This window comes from Somniosus microcephalus, chromosome 23 (genome assembly GCF_052327205.1).
Source record: "Somniosus microcephalus isolate GS21.2 chromosome 23, FLI_Smic_1.0, whole genome shotgun sequence".
In the NCBI taxonomy this organism is placed as follows: domain Eukaryota; kingdom Metazoa; phylum Chordata; class Chondrichthyes; order Squaliformes; family Somniosidae; genus Somniosus; species Somniosus microcephalus.
In genome coordinates, this window is record NC_141009.1 from 36,409,972 (window position 1) to 36,426,290 (window position 16,319).

Genomic DNA, 16,319 nt, shown 5'->3' on the forward strand with positions numbered 1-16,319 from the left:
GATATATCAAAGTTTCCTGTAACCATAAACTCCTATTAACCTGAATTCGAGCAGAAGCTCTTCTAATAGTGGACTGGGCCCTTCAGTCTGAACCTCTGAAGTGTTTCACTAGATCTTGATGAATGCAGTTTCGCACTTTCTAATCCATTATCTTTCTGTTTTGTTTTACATAGCCCCAAGCATGGTGGAAACTCTTTCTTGCTACAAATGTTTTTTTCAACACAATGTTGCATTGTATGCTAATGAGTTATGCCAGTCAAACATTGCTGTTATGTAGAATGTGTGCGTTTCATGCATGCACAGGCATGGTGCGAGTGTGTATATGTACTCTTCCTGCTTGCATATGTTCCTGGATGTTTTTCCACCTAATTTGTGATTTTTGTTTAAGCTAATTCTCGCACCATGACAAAGTTGAGGGGAAGTGATTTGTTGCTTGGGAAGGTGCGAGTAGTCTGGGGTTAGCAGAAGACCATGTTTTCTTCTACCTGCATGTTTGTGAAATTGACCTTTATTATAAAAGGAGTGATTTCATAAGCCAGTAGAATCGCTGACAGTGAACTGATTGGGTGAAAGCTCAACTAATACGAGTTTTCATTGGTTACTGATAATTTTCAAATTGCACAAATTAGAAATTATGTACTTGACCTATGTAGAAGGAAGGGAGTAAGTGGAGAATAATAAACTACCAATTCAACCTATTTAAGAACCAAGTATGTTGTGGTCAAGTAAATCTATAAACTATAGTAATCCTATTTGTACTTCAGTCTGCAGGTATGACCGGGGCAGACACTGCTATAGAAGACCGGAAGCGGGAAGTAGCAAAGGAACTATCCACTACTGAAGACAAAGGTGAATAAAAAGACAAGCTCAGACTTGGAGCTTGGCTATTTTTTGAATACATAGTTTAAACAAACCATTGCAATGCCATGAAGACCTTATAGTTCATAGTGCACTTGAAGTATTTGCTGTGAAACTAGCACACTGCATACAAACGCAGATTTTGATTTCCAGTTAAGATCGCCGATAGATTTAGTTCATAGAAAACTATTGAGTTTAAATTAAGCCACATAGGATGGAAAAGTGTGTCTTAGCGGTTGATTTAGAAGTAAAACTGTTGCAGTGTAATGTCCGTGTAATTGTTGGGCAAACAGATACTACTTTTAGGCTCCTCTTAAAAAGAAGAAATTATGATTGAAATACACCAAATCTCACTCATTCAAACAGATGTTTAGCAGATTGAAGATAACCTTTTTAGTGAAACACTTGTTTGTGAAATTGAGTTGATATCTTATGATTCATGATTGTAGGACATTGGACAGCTAACATCAAGTGCTGTAATTTTTTTTGTGCATTAATTTACCAGTCTGGGAAAAACTATTCTGTATTTTCCTGTCCTCCTAATAATGCTGCCCTCTAATAATCAATCTGGTTATATATTGCTCATAGTAAACCTTTCCAAAATGTAATTGTACAAAGACTCTTTTATTTTCAATCACTGGGATTTGTATTAATTTAAAATGGAAGTTTGTGCAATTATTTGGCACATATTAATGTAGACTAGTCCTTGCACATTCCAGTACTCTTGTGTGACTTTTTAAATTTAGCATAATGGAAGTTTTGTATAAAGTGGTTTCCAAGCACCAACACAACTGATTCGGTAACATCATGTCACAGTAAGACTTGGTGCGCCCCCTAGCCGATTTCAGTGCCATTCATTGTTTTTGACGAGGTGAAACCTTACAAGTTTTCATTAAAAGAACCAAGGGGAGGAATCTGCAGAGGAGTATTTCTGATGATAAGCTACCTTCTTGCAAGATCAAAATTTAATATCTGCATAAAAAAGAAAAGCTTTTCCAAAATTATGTTTATTTGCTATTTATTCTTGACTTGGACCAAAAAAATCTCTTGCACATATTTAGCATTTTTGAATGCTTGCCATTGCCTGCAATTCTTCCTTCAGTTTGTCCACATACTTTTTTTGTGAGGGGGAAGTAATAAAGCTGTTGTGACCTCTTCTACAGGAAGTGACCTCACAGCTGCTAATTTGAGTGCCACAGAGAAGCCACTGGAAGCTTGTGAGATGTTTGCAGATGGTGAAACCAATGGTTCTTGTGGGAAGAGTGAAGAAGCATCTTCAACAAAGAATCATCAAACGTCAATTAAAAACACTCAGGACACTGTGAAAACAGCATTGCAGGATTTAAATGAACTAAAGCAGATAAATGAAAATGGAATATTAGGAGAAGACAATAAGACTGTTAAAGCAAGTAATCATATGAATTCAGATGATTTGACACTAACGTCTGTGACGGGAAGTAATGGATTTGTTTTAAATAGTAAACCCTTACCGCAGGTACAGACCGGAACTACTCCTCTAATTGGTCATGCTGCCAAAACACTTCCTTCATCTCCGAGCAAGGCTGGAGGAGTTAACAAGGTAAAAAGCTTAAGTGCAGTGATAGCTGCTGAAGTTCTGCAAAACCAAGCCATGAAACCGCTTAATGTGGCATCAGCCAAATCAGGAGAAGAAAACCCAGAAGAAAATACATCTCAGGCGAAAAAACTCTCTCAAGGCCTCAATGCTGAGGTCAAGATTCACAGAGCAAGGAAGACTCTGCCTAAACTTAACTCAAATCAGGTGAGAAACTCTTCAAACTTCAAAAAGCAACTTACTGATACTGGTTACGATTTTGCACAAATTAATCCAAATTTGGAAGAAATTGCTTGAAACACAGAATGTCTTACTAAGGATTGATAAGGGAATTGCTTACTTTTGTGGAAAAATGTGACCTCTGGCTTTACAGAAAAAGACCTAATTATGCATAACACAGATCCATAGTCTAAAGCCATTTAGAATCTTTAGTAAGATTCACCTTGATATCAATGTAGTAATTTTAAAGCTCCAACAATGAACCCCCATAAACTGGCTGCACTGGATTTTAACGTCAATCAAGTAATGAGCAAGTGGTTATCCTCCTAAGCCACCAATGTGGTTTAGTAATGTTCACAGAAATCATCCAAAATTGAGATGCTAAATACCTTACTGAAATATATTTTTATGGAGAAAATTTGCTGGAGAATTTCAAATTTCTGAAATTAACCTGGTAGCCTGTTTTACAGTACTTAATGGTTGTTTTTTAAACCTGGTATTTTATTGTCAGCTAAACAATGCAAGTAATGAGCCAAATTCAGGTAACTCCAAGGACCTGTGTGAAATTCTTAGAAGTCTGGGATTGATCATCTTAAAAGTTGGAAGAATGAATAAAAAATGCCAGTAATGAGTTCTAAACTTTTATGTATGACAACTTTTTCAAAACTTAAATTGGAATGCAACACAGGAATAGGATGTGAAGACATGACGTCAAAAACAACAGGTTATATAGCACCTTTTAATGTAAAAGAAAAAGTCCCGAGGCACTTCACAGAAGCACAGTCAGACAAATATGGACATTGAGCCAACAGAAGAGATAGTAGGAGGGGTGAGTAAAAGCTTGGCCAAAGAGGTAGGTTTTAAGGAGGGTCTTAAAAGAGTAGAGGGAGGCAGGGAGACCGAGAGCTTTAGGGAAGGTATTCCAGAGCGTGGACTGCCTCGAGTGTGGGGTAGAGCTGGGTGTCATCTGTGTACAGGAAACTTTCTGGTATCCGGCACGGACGGGACCGACGTGTTGCCGGTTCATCAACAATTCCGGATAACCGAATGTTATAGTAAAAGATACGGAGCTCAGAGCTCCGTATAAAGCAACAAACCCGGTTGCTTCTGCTGCTCAGGAAGGGAGGAAAAAGAGTGGGAGAGCAATAGTGGTAGGGGATTCTATCGTAAGGGGAACAGATAGGCGTTTCTGTGGCTGTAGACGTGACTCCAGGATGGTTTGTTGCCTCCCTGGTGCCAGGGTCAAGGATGTCACTGAACGGCTGCAGGGCATTCTGAAAGGGGAGGGTGAACAGTCAGAGGTCGTGGTTCACATTGGGACCAACGACATGGGTAGCAAGAGGGATGAGGTCCTGCAGCAAGAATTTAGAGAGCTAGGTAGCAGATTAAAGAGCAGGACCTCAAAGGTTGTAATCTCTGGATTACTCCCGGTGCCACGTGCTAGTGAGTATAGGAATAGGAGGATAGAGCAGATGAATGCGTGGCTGAAGAGTTGGTGCAGGAGGGAGGGCTTTAGCTTCCTGGATTACTGGGTCTGCTTCTGGGGAAGGTGGGACTTGTACAAGTCGGACGGGTTGCACCTGATCCAGAACGGGACAAATATCCTTGCGGGGAGGTTTGCTAGCACTGTTCCGGGGGGGTTTAAACTAACTTGGCAGGGGGATGGGATACAGAGTGGAGCTATAATAGGGGGTGATGTACAGCCAAATATAGAGGAAAAAACGAGTTAGACTGGAAGGCAGAGCAAATATGTAACGGCACAAGGGAGTAGGGCAAGGCTGAATGGCATTTATTTTAATGCAAGGAGTCTTGCGAATAAGGTGGATGAACTGAAGTTGTTGATGAACACATGGGAGTATGATATTGTTGCTATCACGGAGTCATGGTTGAGGGAGGGGCAAGACTGGCAGCTCAATATTCCGGGGTACAGAATCTTCAGGCGAGACAAAGGGGAGGGGGGTAAAAGAGGAGGGGGTGTCACAACATTAATTAAGGAGTCAATTACTGCTGTAAGGAGGGATGATATATTAACAGGTTCCTCTAATGAGGCCATATGGGTTGAACTTAAAAACAAAAAGGGGGCAAGCACTTTGCTGGGAGTGTACTATAGGCCCCCAAACAGTCAGGGGGAGAAAGAGGAACAGATATGTAGGCAAATCTCAGAAGTGTGCAAATAATAGGGTAATAGTGGGGGATTTCAACTTCCCCAATATTAACTGGGATAGTCAAGAGTGTAAAAGGCTTAGAGGGTGCAGAATTCTTGAAGTGCATCCAGGAGAGCTTTTTAAGCCAGCATGTAGAAAGTCCTACAAGAGAGGGGGCGGTACTGGACCTAATTCTAGGGAATGTGGCCGGGCAAGTGGTAGAAGTGTTAGTAGGTGAGCACTTTGGTGACAGTGACCATAATTCGGTGAGATTTAAGGTAGTCATGGAAAAGGACAAGGATGGACCGGAAATAAAGGTTCTAAATTGGGGGAAGGCCGATTTTAATATGATAAGGCAGGATCTGGCCAATGTGGACTGGGATCAGCTACTTGAAGGAAAATCCACATCGGAGCAATGGGAGTCTTTCAGAAAGGAAATTGAGAGAGTACAATGGCAACATGTTCCCGTAAAGGTCAAGGGTGGGACCAACAAGCCCAGGGAACCTTGGATGTCATGGGATATACGAGAATGGATTAGGAAAAAAAGGGGGGCTTTTGGCAGATACAAAGGACTAAAGACAGAGGAAGCCCCAGAGGAGTATAAAAAGTGCAGGGGGGTACTTAAAAAAGAAATTAGGAGAGCAAGGCGGGGCCATGAAATAACACCGGCGAGCAAAATAAAGGAAAATCCTACGGTGTTTTATAAGTATATTAAGGGCAAGAGGATAACTAGGGAAAGAGTAGGGCCCATTAGGGACCAAAGTGGCAAGCTGTGTGTAGAGCCAGAAGATGTAGGTGGGGTTTTAAATTAATTTTTTGCATCTATGTTCACTATGGAGAAGGACGATGTGGACATAGAAATCGGGCAGGGGAACTGTGATATACTTGAACATATTAGCATCGAGAGGGAGGAGGTACTAGCGGTTTTAGCAGGCTTAAAAGTGGATAAATCCCCAGGCCTGGACGAGATGTATCCCAGGCTACTATGTGAGGCAAAGGAGGAGATTGCAGGGGCTCTGACACAAATTTTCAGAACCTCTCTGGCCGCAGGGGATGTGCCAGAAGACTGGAGAACAGCTAACGTAGTACCATTATTCAAGAAGGGTAGTAGGGATAAACCAGGGAATTACAGGCCAGTGAGCCTAGCATCAGTGGTAGGGAAATTATTGGAAAAAATTCTGAGGGACAGAATTAGTCTCCACTTGGAGAGGCAAGGATTAATTAGGGATAGCCAGCATGGCTTTGTCAAGGGAAGATCATGTCTGACCAATTTGATTGAATTTTTCGAGGGGGTGACTTGCGTGGATGAGGGTAGTGCAGTGGATGTGGTTTACATGGATTTCAGTAAGGCTTTTGATAAAGTCCCGCATAGGAGACTGGTCAGGAAGGTAAGAGCCCATGGGATCCAGGGTGCCTTGGCACATTGGATCCAAAACTGGCTTAGTGGCAGAAGGCAGAGGGTGATGGTGGAAGGTTGTTTTTGTGACTGGAAGCCTGTGTCCAGTGGGGTACCGCAGGGATCGGTGCTGGGTCCTTTGCTGTTTGTGGTCTATATTAATGATTTGGATGTGAATGTAAAAGGTATGATCAGTAAGTTCGCAGATGACACGAAAATTGGTGGGGTGGTAAATAGCGAGGAGGGAAGCCTCAGGCTACAGGACGATATAGATGGGTTGGTCAGATGGGCGGAACAGTGGCAAATGGAATTTAACCCTGAAAAGTGTGAGGTGATGCATTTTGGACGGACTAACAAGGCAAGGGAATACACAATGAATGGTATGTAACTGGTAAAATAGATAAAGGAGAACCAGTGGATGTGGTGTATTTGGACTTTCAGAAGGCTTTCGATAAGGTTCCACATAAGAGATTAGCGTGCAAAATTAAGGCACATGGGATTTGGGGGCAAGGTATTGACTTGGATAGAGAACTGGTTGGCGGACAGAAAGCAAAGAGTTGGAATAAACGGGTCGTTTTCCGAGTGGCAGGCAGTGACTAGTGGGGTACCGCAAGGATCGGTCCTAGGACCCCAGCTGTTCACAATATATATTAATGATCTAGACGAGGGAATTGGATGTAATATCTCCAAATTTGCAGACGGCATAAAGCTGGGTGGGAGGGTAAGCTGTGAGGAGGATGTCGTGAAACTCCAGTACGATTTGGACAGGTTGGGTGATTGGGCAGAAACATGGCAAATGCACTATAATAATGTAGATAAATGTGAGGTTATCCACTTTAGTGGCAAAAACAGGAAGGCAGATTATTATTTGAATGGCACTAGATTGGGAGAAGGGGAAGTGCAAAGAGACCTGGGTGTTATTGTGCACCAGTCGCTGAAGGTAAGCATGCAGGTGCAGCAGGCAGTTAAGAAGGCAAATGGTATGTTGGCCTTCGTAGCAAGAGGGTTCGAGTACAGGAACAAGGATGTTTTGCTACAGTTGTACAGGGCCTTGGTGAGACCGCACCTTGAGTATTGTGTGCAGTTTTGGTCGCTTTACCTGAGGAAGGACGTTCTTGCCATGGAAGGAGTGCAGCGAAGATTCACCAGGCTGATACCTGGGATGGCAGGAATGACGTATGAGGGGAGATTGTGTTGATTGGGCTTATACTCACTGGAGTTTAGAAGATTGAGAGGGGATCTCATCGAAACCTATAAAATTCTGTCAGGTCTGTACAGACTAGATGCAGGAAGGATGTTTCTGATGGCCGGGGAGTCCAGAACCAGAGGTCATAGTCTAAGGATAAGGGGTAAGCCATTTAGGACTGAAATGAAGAGGAATTTCTTCACCCAGCGAGTGGTGAACCTGTGGAATTCTTTGCCACAGAGGGCGGTGGAGGCCAGTTCATTAAATATATTCAAGAAAGAATTGGATATATTTCTTAAGGCTAAAGGGATCAAGGGATATGGGGCGAAGGCAGGGACAGGGTACTGAATTTGGATGATCAGCCATGATCTCATTGAATGGCGGAGCAGGCTCGAAGGGCCGAATGGCCTACTCCTGCTCCTATCTTCTATGTTTCTATGTAAGACCCTAGGAAAGACAGAGGATCAGAGGGACCTTGGTGTGCATGTACATAGATCCCTGAAGGCAGCAGAACAGGTGGATAAGGTGGTTAAAAAGGCATATGGGATACTTGCCTTCATTAGCTGAGGCATAGAATATAAGAGCAGGGAGGTTATGATGGAGCTGTACAAAATGCTGGTAAGGCCACAGCTGGAGTACTGTGTGCAGTTCTGGTCGCCACACTATAGGAAGGATGTGATTGCTTTGGAGAGGGTGCAGAGGAGATTTACCAGGATGTTACCTGGGCTGGAGCGCTTCAGCTATGAAGAGAGACTGGACAGGCTGGGGTTGTTTTCTTTGGAGCAGAGAAGGCTGAGGGGGGACCTGATTGAGGTGTACAAAATTATGAGGGGCATAGATAGGGTAGATAGAAAGGAACTTTTCCCCTTAGTAGAGGGGTCAATAACAAGGGGGCATAGATTCAAGGTAAGGGGCAGGAGGTTTAGAGGGGATTTGAGGAAAAACTTTTTCACCCAGAGGGTGGTTGGAATCTGGAACTCACTGCCTGAAAGGGTGGTAGAGGCAGGAACCCTCAACATTCAAGAAACATTTGGATGAGCACTTGAAAGGCCATAGCATACAAGACTACGGACCAAATGCTGGAAAATGGGATTAGATTAGACAGGGCTGGATGGCCAGCGCGGACGCGATGGGCCGCTTTCTGTGCTGTATAACTCTATGACTCTATGAACAGCTTTAGAACAATCGGCACAAGTTGCAAGCGTCTCTGTAGCTTAGCAACAGCTTCAGCTACACCCTTGCACAGCAACAAATGGAGTAAAAAAAAGTAATAAAAGTAAAAAAAAGTTACCTGAACCGACTCCTGAATTTTGCCGGTGGATAGAGCGTTCCGGTTATTTAGGGGCCGGTTAATCGAAAGTTTCCTGTACTTGGGAAACCTGACCCAATGTGTCTGGATGATGTCACCAAGAGGCAGTATGTGGATAAGGAAGAGGAGGGGGCCAAGGGTAGATCCTTGTGGGATTCTAGAGCCAACAATGTGGAGATGGGAAGAGAAGTCATTGCTGGAGATGCTTTGCCTTTAATTGCATAAGCAAGGAGAGTCCCACTGAGCTGGACAACGGACAAAAGGTGTTGGAGAAGGATAGTGTGGTCAGTGGTATCGAAGGCTGTCAAAAGATGTCGAGAACAAGGAATGATGGTATACCACAGTCATAGAGGATATCATTTGTGACTTTGATTAGGGCCTTTTCAGTGCCATGGCAGGGCTGGGCACCTGATTGGAGAGATTCAGACATGGAGTTACGGGAAAGAGGGGCACAAATTTGGGATGCAACAAAACTTTCAAGGAGCTTGGTGAGAAAAGGGAGGTTCCAGATCATGCGCTAGTTTGCAAGGACAGGGCTCATTGTAGGTTTTTTGAGGAGAGGGAGCGGTTTATAATGTCAGCTAGTGTGCGGGCCTGAAAGGGAAGTTGGATGTTCAGTTTAGTGGGAATGGGGTCAAGTGAACAAGAGATGGCCTCATGGACAAGATGAGGTCAGAGAGGGCATGCGGGGAGATTGGAGAGAAACTGGATACAGATGCGGGTTCAGAGCTGGAGCAAGAGGAAGTCGGGAGGTTCGGCTTGATGGGCAGGGGAAGAGGCAGAAGCAGCTAAACAGATGGTCTCTAAGAAGGAGTCCACGAGCTTTTATTTGTTGTTGGAGGTGTGGGTGGAAGTGGCAGAGGAGAGGGGTTTACAGAGACAGTTGGGAGTGAAGAAGAGAAGCCAGGGGTTCTTTCTGTTCTCTGGGTGATCCTGGAGCAGTGAGCCATTTTGCCAGAGGTGTGGGAGGCCCAACAGCATTTGATGTGATCCAGACGGATCTGGTGGTGATAGCTAAACCTGTTATATACCAGATATGCTTAAGCCTGTCAAAATATGTCAAATTTCTGCATTTGTAGACATGATATTGGAGACTGAAATATGCAGGCAAAGGCAATGTTCAGTGTAACGAGGAAAAAAAACCTTCTATTTTCTGGATTGTGTTTTGGACTTTTATTTTAAAGCACCTATAGCACACACATCTGTTATCATTTGATTCGGTTGGCTTATGGATTATGATAATTGGTTTTCTACAAGAGCCCGGTAAAGAATTCGGTGACTGATTCAGATTCTGCTTGGCTTTACCGGGCTGCTCGAATGCTGATATCTGCACAGTTATATTGCCAGAATATATGCAGATTTAAATAAAAGGTGAATCACTGAATTGGCCACTCCTGAGCTAATTATATTCCAACAGTATCCGGTGAGTAGGCCTTTATCCATATCTGGAGCATTTTACCTCTGTATTGAAGTCATTTTGTGCAATTAGCAACATAACACGCAATACGTTGGAGTTGTGACCTCCAATATCTATGTATTTGTGAACTGCTCCTTCTCCTTCCCAGTCCAAATACAATACCCAAATCCCAGCAGTCGTTGCATTTTGCCATTTCATCTTCACAGAAGAAATTGTTGTCAAAGTGCAAGTGCCACCTTTTTTGTGCTACTAATTGCCGTTGCTGGGAGATTATTGTTTACTCGTTCTCTTGAGATTGAGGTTAAGTTTCTTATGCAGAAAACTATAGTAGGAAAATTAAGTGCCTTTGTTTCAAAAGCTAACTAGAAAATTTGTGTTTATAAAGTCAATATTTCTATATTATCCTGAAGTAATCAGTTGACAAGCAGTCATGTTTTGTTTCAGTATCTTTCACAGAAAACTGTTCCACATGTGAAATATTTGACTATTACATTCATAGTTCTGTGTTTTGACCTTCCCCATCAATATTAGCCAAGTTGTCACCTCATAACTAAATATAAATGTCTTAAACACTGAAAATTACAAGACTAAAATGCTACGCTCCTTCCCATCAGTTTTTGTATTAAATATCATTCTTGTAAAGAGTGTGTTTCATTTTCTAACTGGAAGAAGATACCATGTTGATGCTGATTTCCTTTTATGGACAGTCATCAGCAGCAATGTCCTCTTTCTCCAGAAAGAAACTACCTGTGTTAATGAATAACATCTGCGTTATATCGTATTTAAACCCTACAAGTAGTATAGTGATTATGGTACTGGACCCGCATTCCAGAGGTTGACGAACTCCAATCTCACCATGGCAAATTGTGAAGTTGAATTCAATAAATTTGAGAACTTTTGGATTAGTTGGATTGTCCTATAAGTCCAGCTATTTTACGACTGCCCTTCAGGGAAAGGAAAGCTGCTGACGTGATTTTGATGCCATGCAACATTGTTGATTCTGAATGCCCTCTGAAGTCACTAAATTGCTGCAAAGCATTCGGGCAACTAGGGAAGAGCAATAAAAGCAGCTTTTCCAGCGATCCGAGAACGGATTTTATTTTTTAGTAGGTATTTTGGATTCGATTGTAGAATTCTCTTTAACCTTCATTAGCTATGCTCCAGTGTAATGGTTCTTGACTTTTTTTTCTCTTTCTAATTTGATGCTCCTTTCCTGAAGGGATTGACTTTTTTTTTACTGGCCTACAATTTGGACGATGGCCATTCTGCAGTACCTTGCCCAAGTGCATCTTACTCATTTGTGAATCGTGGCAATGAGTGTTTGACTGGAAGACATGAAAACTAGCCTGATCTTATCCCCACTCTGCATCCATCCTCACTCGTGAGGGATCAGGAGTGCTGCAATTTTCCCTCTTGCCTAACCCAGGTACAATGCGGTGAATTGTAGCCCCAGCGGAGATCAGCCTTTTCAATGCAGACTAGATCTTGAATCATGGGCATTTGTAATGTGTGTGTATATAGCTCAGAGAGAATGCTTTTACCTCAAAACCAATGGGGGAGCTTGTGAACAAAACAATAAAATACTGTAGATGCTGGAAATCGGCAAACAAAAACTGAAAAATCTAGAAATACTCAGCAGGTCAGACTGCAGCTGTGGAAAAACAGAAGCCCGCTGACGTTTCAGGCCTGAAAAGCCTTCCTCAGGAGGAGGAGCTATTATAGATTAAAAGGAACACAACAAGGGAAAGGGGGAAGAAAAAGAAAAAACACACGGGAAAAGAAATAGAAACACCTGTGAAGTGCTTGGGTGGAGAACAGTAGATGATTAAATGGCAAACATGATATTGGCAGGAGACAAAAGGAGGCACAATGATAGTAATAAAAGATCTGAAATGTAGAGTGTGTAACTAGCCAAAGGGGGATAGGTGGAAAGGGAAGCATGAAAATATGGCACAGCAGAGCAGGCTCCAGTGGCCCAGGCGTCTGGTGGAAGGATAAAAAAAAACGCTCGACACCAAGGGTGCAGATCACCCCACCAGTAGTTTCATGCTCTTCTGAAACACAGGCACACCCCCTGTATATTTGCAGCACTGTCTGCCAGAGATAAAATGGGAGTTGTAGTGAAGGTCTGAAGTTAATGTTGAGGCTAGAGGACTGTAAAGTGACCAGTAAAAAGATGAGGTGCTGTTCCTTGAGCTTACATTTCAGCTTCACTGGAACAATGTAGAAAGTCAAAGGCAGAGATTCTGTCAGTTAGAGTGGGACGGAGGAAGGAAATGGCAAGCAGCTGGTACCTCGGGGATTGCATTTACGCACAGAATGGTGGTGTTCAGGAAACGATCGCCTAACCTGCGTTTGGTTTACCCAATGTAGAGAAGACCACACCGTGAACAGTGAATACAGCATACTAGGTTGGAGGACGTGCATATAAATCGCTGTCTCACACCGAAGGAGTGTTTGTGGTCCTGCATAGTGCTGAGGGAGGAGGTAAATGGGACAAGTATTGCCAGGAGAAAGAGAGCAGATGGTAGGAGTGAGGGAAGAGTGATACAGGTGTCATGGAGGGAGCAGTCTTCTTGGAATATGGGGAGGGGAAGACACATGCGGAGGCTGGTGGGGTGGAAGGTGAGGACAAGGGGAATTCTGAGAGGGAAAAAGGGCGAGGGCAGAAGCACGGGAAATGGGATAGACTCAGTCGATGGCTCTGTCAACCACGGTGGGGGAAATCCTCGGCTGAGCAATAAGGAGCTTGTGACATTCTTTGTATCTTCGATGGAATTCCTATTTTGTGACTGCCCAGTATCTAATTTCCATGTAATAAACTTTAGCAATACCAGGTGAAAGATTACATCAACCTTAAACTCACAAGATTCAGTCTGAGAGTCAAAGTTACAAAAGTCTTCATTAAAAAGTTGGGAAATGATGAAAGAAACTGGTAAACTGTGGGTCAGTTTATAGCACAATTTCTTGTTGCTTGGACATACTTTACTAGTTGAATTTCTTTCCACAAGACAGATTCTGAAACCCTGCACCATCTTGTTAAAGCAGTGTTGGAATTAGAGGTAATTTTCCAACTTTGTGGTCTTGTTAGGGAACCTTACCGGCTGGGAGCTCGTGTTGAGCGTGATTCCCGACCATTACTTCAGTGGTCGGGAAATAGTGTGCCTGAATTTCCGATAGCTGCTAGTGGCAGGCAAGGCTCCCCACTTAGACTGTGATGTTGGAAAATTACCCCTGTAGGGTTCAGTTACTGCCAGGGGAAGCTAAAATCAAGTGTTTAAAATATAAGCTGGACAATATTGAAGTTTAATATGAGAAATATGAAGATGTTTTAGTTTTTCTTCATTTTATATTTCCAATTTCAAATGCAAAACTACTCGAATCATTGGTGAAGATTGGCTTGTGTCTTGCGTCCAGTGTTTGGGTGCAGGTAGTGCAGGTTGTAAATCTCTGACGTACCTTCAGGGATATGCTGAGCAGCAGCTTGATGCTCTCTGACAGGGAGTGAAAACAAACTGGCAGGCAAGTCTCACTGTTTCTGTCCTAAACTTCCATGGAGTCGAGCCAAGTTCAGTATTGGAAGAGGGCCACATTCAAATTGTCTGCCTGCCCTAAATTGGGGTTGTAGCATGAGGAGACCGGAGAGGGCGAGGGAGTGACATCTTTTAGTTGTTCCCAGTGTATTTGGGCAACAAGAACAGGTCAACATAAAAGATTGCAAGGCACTATTTGAAGAGCAGCAGGGGAGTTCTCCTAGTTGTCCTGGCCAGTATTTATCCCTCATCCAACAGCACCAAAACCGATTATCTGGTACTTTATGTTGTTGTTGTTTGTGGGACCTTGTGCGCAAAATTGGCTGCTGCATTTCCCTACATTATAACCGTGACTACACTTGAAAAGTACTTTATTGCCTGTAAAGTGCTTTGGGACATCCTGAGGTAACGAAAGGTGCTATATGAATGCAAGTCCTTTCTTTTAACATGAAATTGATGTCAGAGTCTTGGGAATTTGTTGTTCATAATCTCACAGTTAATAATGGCAGCAATAAGGTGCATCAAAAAACTTTTCATGTGCTTTCTTCTGTGAAGATAAAATGTAAAAAAAATTGAGTTGGGAATCGGATTTAATGCAAATGAACCAGAAAGCCATGCAGTCATTCGTGGTGCGTTATTTCTTGATTTCTAGTGTGTTATTTTCTTTCAATAAGATGCGATAAAAAAGCATCAAAGGGGACAGGTTGAGGAAGTAAGTATTGAAGTGGGAAAAGAGAATGTTTTATGAAAGGCGTTCCTGGGCAGTGTTCTAGGGGGGGACGTAATTACACGAGCTCTGTTTAACAGGCTTCCTTTTCAGACCACACTAAGTATAAGCAGTACAGTACTATGAACTTGAATAGTAAGACATTTTTGATCAAGGTGTTCACTAACATATACTTAGTTGATTTGACTGGTAACTTGTGAAAGCAATCAAATTTTCCATTGGTTATGTCAGTTTTAGATGGTCCTGTGGTGAAATGTTACTGGACTGAAAGTATTTCCAACCATACCACTCATGACTTAGAAATATTATTTAATGTGTGTGGAAATGGGAACTTTTTTTTATACAAAATTAACAATTAACATAACAATTACCTTTTTAATGCTATTATTACATAGTGTTGCCATTATTAAATAATGCTTTTCCAGGGGTTACGTCATGGAATTTTGATGAGGTTATCTGGTAAACTATTTATATTTTTAACTCTTGGGCGAAACAACTGCCTGGAAATCACTCGTATACCTTTTTTATAAAATAAATCTGTATATTTTTTAAATGGCAGTGGGCATTGTTTTTATTTCTTTTTCTCCCCCATTCCAAACAGTTTGTGGTAGATGCTGGCTGAAATGCTTCACAGTTGATGTGTGATGATGTCGCTGAAGGATTAATGATTGGGATGTTTGCTGAAATTTAATCTACAGATGATTAACAATCAATGACTACATCAGTATGTTTTTTTTAAATTATGTGTGTGAGAGAGGGAAAATGTTTGCTTATCTTGATGAGCACAGTGCCAGTGCTCAAGAATGGAGTACTTCCAGTGTGGATATCCAGCGACAACATCAGGTACTCTGAGGTGAGCTTGTGGCGTGATTAGAATCCCACTAGGAAGTTGATTGAAATGATCCAGTGATCTTTCATGTAGGACCTTTCGACCCACAAGGCTTTCACTTTATCAGTCTGGGCTGGCTTTAAACCCAAGTCCAACAAATGAATGCACTGGCTTTAGCCCACTGTCTCTCAAATTGGTTTTTATTGCTGTTTTAACTAATGTGTTCAGTGGTGCTAGCTTAATGATATTACAACGGACATTCTTGATAGTTCCAGGATTTCGATGCCTGTCAGTTAAATGGTCAAAAATTGCAACCCTGCAGGCCATACGAGCCTGCACAAAAGTTTGATGGGTGCACTGCATTTTGGTATATTGCGAATGCTGGTTCGGAAAGCAATCTCATTGAAGACTTCTTAAGCAAAGCATAAAGTTTCCAGGAAGAAACTGCCTTGACAATAAAGGTGGAAATTTATGAAACCTTTACTGCTTTTAGAACTGAGTCTATGGTAAGAACTAATAATGATTAGGCTGTCATAGTTGTAGCTAAAACTGCATTTTGACAGATGCAATAATAGGATTAAAAATGGGCCCTCCGTTATCAGTAATGAAGAGACTCCTGGCCAATAACACAAATTGTCAGATAATCGTGTGTCCCCAAATCACCCCAGTAATTGAAACGGGTGAGTAAGGAGGCAGTTTTCAGCAGCAGCATTCACCTTTGTTACTGCTGCCAGTAAGACCAGCTGGTTCTACAACAGCTCTGCAGTCAGCTCACAACTTTGCAATGCATTCATCAATCGCTCCAATCATGAGTCCTGCCAGAGACCTAATGAAAGCAGCCAAAACTGCTTCCTGTTGCTAGCCACAGTACTACAGCTACATGGGTAAGTTCTAGGAACAAGGTTTGACCAGCCAGTTTAAAGTTGTCAACTCTGTTGAGTTCAGTGTTGTGGAAGCTTTGACTGGATCACTAGAGATGAGTGTGTGTTTTTTATATCACTCGCCTCTGTAGCTGGGAAGTTGTAATACACTTTGACAGCATTTCTGGTCGTACCTTTTGAGTTTATGGCAGGTCTGGTGGCTGACGATGAGTGGGGGAAGTTGTGAGCCAGCACATCAGCTGATAAA

The 16,319-nt window shown here is 42.4% G+C and overlaps 1 protein-coding gene across 7 annotated transcripts in view; it reads left to right on the forward strand.

Annotated features, from left to right (window-relative positions):
- Nucleotides 1-16,319, forward strand: part of LOC147101823 (histone-lysine N-methyltransferase EHMT1-like) — a 158,397-nt gene that overhangs the window by 51,929 nt on the left and 90,149 nt on the right. For all 7 annotated transcript variants that reach the window (XM_085965788.1, XM_085965793.1, XM_085965787.1 and 4 more), the window contains exons 2-3: nt 765-849; nt 2,022-2,638. In XM_085965788.1, coding sequence (XP_085821914.1) covers nt 765-849; nt 2,022-2,638 — 702 coding nt within the window. The remainder of the gene's footprint in view (nt 1-764; nt 850-2,021; nt 2,639-16,319) is intronic.